This window comes from Poecilia reticulata, linkage group LG10 (assembly GCF_000633615.1).
Source record: "Poecilia reticulata strain Guanapo linkage group LG10, Guppy_female_1.0+MT, whole genome shotgun sequence".
In the NCBI taxonomy this organism is placed as follows: Eukaryota; Metazoa; Chordata; class Actinopteri; order Cyprinodontiformes; family Poeciliidae; genus Poecilia; species Poecilia reticulata.
Window position 1 is genome coordinate 28561242 of NC_024340.1, and position 4836 is coordinate 28566077.

At 35.3% G+C, this 4836-nt stretch overlaps 1 protein-coding gene across 3 annotated transcripts in view; it reads right to left on the minus strand.

The window, feature by feature from the left end:
- adad1 (adenosine deaminase domain containing 1 (testis-specific)) overlaps window positions 1–4680 on the minus strand; it is a 13320-nt gene extending 8640 nt beyond the window's left edge. Inside the window, exons 1-6 of one of the 3 annotated variants that reach the window (XM_008421136.1) lie at window positions 4591–4680; window positions 3107–3300; window positions 2801–2941; window positions 2366–2536; window positions 1645–1716; window positions 403–528 (exon numbers count right to left, since the gene is read on the minus strand). In XM_008421136.1, coding sequence (XP_008419358.1) covers window positions 403–528; window positions 1645–1716; window positions 2366–2536; window positions 2801–2941; window positions 3107–3281 — 685 coding nt within the window. In that variant the 5' untranslated portion in view covers window positions 3282–3300; window positions 4591–4680. Of the gene's footprint in view, window positions 1–402; window positions 529–1644; window positions 1717–2365; window positions 2537–2800; window positions 2942–3106; window positions 3301–4335; window positions 4444–4513 lie in introns of those variants that run through there. The other 2 variants (XM_008421134.1, XM_008421135.1) reach the window with 2 other exon arrangements.
- Window positions 4681–4836: the final 156 nt, after the last annotated feature.

Here is a 4836-nt window from a genome sequence, read left to right on the forward strand (position 1 = left end):
TATATATATATATATATATGCTGAACAATACAATATATGTATTGGTCTTACGAGTTATGTCCAATTTACATATCTTTAGTGTACATTTTTGACAAACAATATGATTCATGCAGTTACTTCACTTCTCTAGCTTACCTTAGAGGTCTTTATTAAGACCTCTAATAAAAAAGTAAAGCTTAAACCTTAAGAAAAACATTTTTTTTAAACCCCATCAGGACTTTAACTGAAAATGTGACTCGTGTCAAATGAGGCCAAGACTTTTTTTTTTTTTAACAAGAAATATTCCAGGTTAGTTTGGTGTAAAATGGATGAATAGGTTGAAAAGCATATCATTGAAACTGTTGAGCCTGGTGGAAGAGCTGTAATGCTGTGGGACACTTTTTCTCCCAAATGTCTACTTACAAGTTTTGACAATGAATGCAGCTGTTGTTTCCCCACAGCTAGAGAACTCTGGATGGTTGTTCAGCAGTTTAGAGAGCTGATCCTTCACAGCATGTGGAATCTGGAGGTTAACCGAACTCTTCCTTTCTGAACAACCAAATGAAAAAAAGAAAGAAATATCAATATCAACTCAACTGTATTCATTTTTTCAATAAAAACCAAGTGTGCAAAAGGATACTTAAAGTAGAGTTTTATTGAACCTTTTGCTTTACTTTGTTTGAACATTAATCTTGCTTGTTGATTTAAATCAGACATGTAACTTTTCTGATAATAAATAGTGGGTGCTTTCTATAGAAGCGCATTATGTGATAATAGTATGCAAACTCTGAGCAGGATCCTAAACAGAAAGGAACTGCACAGAAGGAAACGTCAGTCCGATCCTCTAGATGTGGCTGCAATCTTAACTGACTGGAATTCATTAATTTTTATTTTGGAGAGAGGAAGCCTTTTATTTTGAAAAATGCTTAACAAGATCTACTTTTGTCACTATTTTGCTTTCTGTTGATTTCAGTTTGGTGGGTTACAAACAGCTGTTGCCGTCATTCAGCTATTGTATTGTTCAATAAAAATCTGAACAGAAAATGTTCGGCAAATACATCTGAGCCTCCGTTGAGTTTGAAGAAGCTTTCATTCCCTAATAATCTCCCTTTAGCCATTTCCTGAATCAAAAGCTGCAATCGGAAGCCAACTTCAGCTTTGTTCCAGATGGTCAGATAGGAACGCTGCAACATTTAGAGGATTCAACTGACTTTTCCTTCTGTGCAGTCCCATTCTGTTTAGGATCCTGCTCAGAGTGTGCACACTATGAATGATTTCAACCACAATGCAAAGCAGCATCAGTATCTCTCCATGTTTTAGACCACGCATGAAGGAAAGCTTGACCAACTCATGTTAGTCATTGTACTCGCCACCTTCTGGACATGAAATTATCAAGTTTAAACAAGGTAACTATGTTTATACAACATAGTCATGCTTAAACAAGATAAGTATCACGTTGCAATGTGATAGCACTCAAAAAATGTTTTCCTCCGTGATAGCAATATGCTTCTGGAATTTTCTTCTTTTAGAGAACAAGCATTACAAAGCATTATCCTTTAAGACATGGTTGCAGAAATACCAACAGGTTCATTAGTGACAATACTGAGGAAGAAGTGTGGAAATTGGTCAACACACCAACATCATCAAACAGAAATCTTGAGTTACCGTAAAAGGCTCTAGAAGGAATTCTGTCAGAGATGGCTGCCTCTTCCTTCACTGGCAAGGGTGGAGGAACATCTGGAGACAAAAAGTCATAAAAAAGGTCAAAACTAAGAGATAACTTCGTAAATAAAGTGCTTCATACTACATGCACCATAGTAAATTGCCGCTGATGAGCATTTTACTTGTATCTTCTACCTCCAACTAGTCAAACTTGGTCCTTTCCTTTTTATTTTACTGCATTTAAGTCTGTGTGAAATCCATTGAAATGTTCCCAAATTCTCCTGTATCAATTTGTAATTTTCTGAAACTACATTATTTTAAATTCTAACAATATTTTTAACAAAAAGAAGTGCTTGATTATGGAGTGAAAAATAATTCAAATAGGCAAACAGTTCCACATTTAACAAATCTTATTAAATTTTCAAAAGTACAACAAAGTGTTGTGGTTCAGCAGAACATCAAGTATTTTTACAAAGTATTTGCACATCATGTATGAAACAAATCTTACATATTTCACATTCAGTTAAAAAATGTTTGTGTTGAGCCCTTGTGTTCTAGCAAATGTTTTCATTTTTCTTACAGATTATCTGTTTCAGCACATAGCAACAAAATATTAAATAAGCACACTCGATGCTTTTACTTTAAATGTTCAGTTGTGTTATATTTATGTCATATCCAGTGACACCATCAAGCATCCAAAAAAATACGTTTTTAAAATACTAACCTGATGTTTGAGGGAGATCAGATTTAAGACAGCCTAAGCTAGGCAAAAAGTCCTCCAAAGCAGCCTTTGCTGCATTTAGACGAGCTTCCTTTTTAGTCACTCCCATGCCAGTCTTGTGCTGAACACCATCGATCTCAACAGCAAAAGCAAAATAAAACCCTGGTAAGTTCCCTATGAAAAAAAGAAAAAAATAAATAAATAAAAGAAATACAGGAAATCAGACTGCAGTCATATGAACAAGTGTTAAACAGCTACTTGAGTTTGGTGGCTCATTGAGCTACATGTTTTGTTGTTTATACTTTTCAAAATGGTAAAATGTTACATGATGGCCCACCTTAACTTACTTTATACAACAGATAGTAAGAAAGAACCTTCCACTCAACAATCCACACCTGCCATAACAACAGTGTGATTAATACTTTTATGGCGCCTCACCTGTGGTAACCGTTTCCTTGATTTCTAGATGAAACTGTAAAACTTGGGCCAGCTGATGAAGTAAAGACACAGCATTTGTTTCACCCTTCTTGTATTTTTCAACCAGAACTTTGGGAGAGGATTTTGGCTTCTCAAAATGACCTTAGTTGAATCAATGGAGCAGAGAAGTTAATCATTAAAGCACACACACGTTAGATTGCCCAGCAACAAAGTCAAAAACATTGATGAGGAAGAAATATCATGAGCTTAAAAAGAATATCACTAGTAAAATGTCAACAATCTGAAAGATCCCATTCCAGACGTTACCCGGTTTAGACGACTTAGTTCCTTGTCTGACGGAGTCATGTTCCTGATCAACATTGAAGGAGCATTGTTCCTTATTTGACTCTCTTGATTCGGATGTTGGTGGCAGACTCTTCATTAACATTTGAGCAAAACTGGCTCCTCTAGAACCTCGAAATGATCCACCTGCTGAAAACATCCTGCAAGCCAAACAGGTTCTGAGTGGAGAAGAACAAAAGTCCAGATATATTTTAGGGTGATTTACATAGTTTGGGTACATATAAAAAAATACAAACAAATTTTCACACGGGAAACAGAATGGATTTATTTCTTTAAAATTATCAAAGCACTATATAAAAAGTAAAAAATGAATACAATGAATAATAAATGTAGTTTGTAGGGAATAAACCAAACAATAATGTTTTAGTCCTGAGGTTATCTACAAAATATTCACAAGGTAGATTATGGAGATATAACACAAGCAAGCCAATATAAAATACTGAAATGACACAACATTACCAAAGGGAGTACGGTATGTCCAAACACCAGCTCTATTACTCATTTGCTATACAGTATTAGTCAAATAATATTTGCCATTTTTCTGAGAATAATCAATTGTTTGGGAAGTGACATTCTTCACTACTTCATTCAACTTTCTTTTAACTAAAAACATAACTAGGTTAGCATTCACTTTCTTTAGATCAACTAATTGTTTCGCCTTTTGGTAAATAGATTTAATGGTGGTGGGAAGTTAAACTGACAACAGTTGACTGAAATCCGAATATTCTGCAAAACTTTGTAGTTTTCAGCAACACATGTGGCATGAATTAAATATTTTTACAGGCTGTTTTCTTCCCTCTTTTCAACGGGGAAAAAGTGGACTGGATGAGTCAGATACCCCTCCCCCACCCAGATATTCCATAGTCATCTCCAGGAAAATGTGAGTGTGCATTAATACCGACATGTACATTTTTACACGTAAAGTTATATAACATACTATCAGCATATAATAAAGACTAGCATTTTTATTAACAGACAACAAAAACAGTTATTTCCCCCCGCGAACTAATTTTTTTAATCATTTTTCCTATCTTACAGCTACGCTATCTTAGCTAACGTTCGGACTTGCTAGCGTAAAACTTAGCAATTACCCATCAAGCCACTTAAGCCAATTTCAACAATTAGCATGATACGAGTAAATTTAAACATCCTCTCGTTTTCAGTTTTGGTTAGTATTTAGCTCTACGATTTACCGTGACCTCAATCTGCGACCTGGGTACCAGCTTTCGACGTCGTAGCTCGAAATCAAACGGCAAATTGTAGTCAAGGCTACATGCTACCAATTTAAATGTTCAAGAATTGATACTGCAGTCTAACAACACCGTTTATCAAATTCTAAACTCAAAACCAAGGTCAAATATAAACTTTTACCTATTTTGGATTCGAAAGATAAGTAGACGTGTAATGGTGTCTGAAAATTCTGGAACACGAACGACTGCCAAACTCACGCGCGATGCTGCTGTGTGTCTGTTGAGGCGCAGAGATCCTTTGCAATGGATGATGGATGATACCGTTTGAAAAATGAAGATCAATTGTAGTCGCAATTTTAGTACTGGAAACCTCTAACTGAGGGAAGAAGGAGCTAAAGAGCAGCTTAAAAAACAAAAATAGAGCAGAGTAAAAAGTAATTGCGTCATGACAAAATTCATAGCTATAGAAAAAACATTTCCAAGCTGCCCTTTTTTTTAATATAT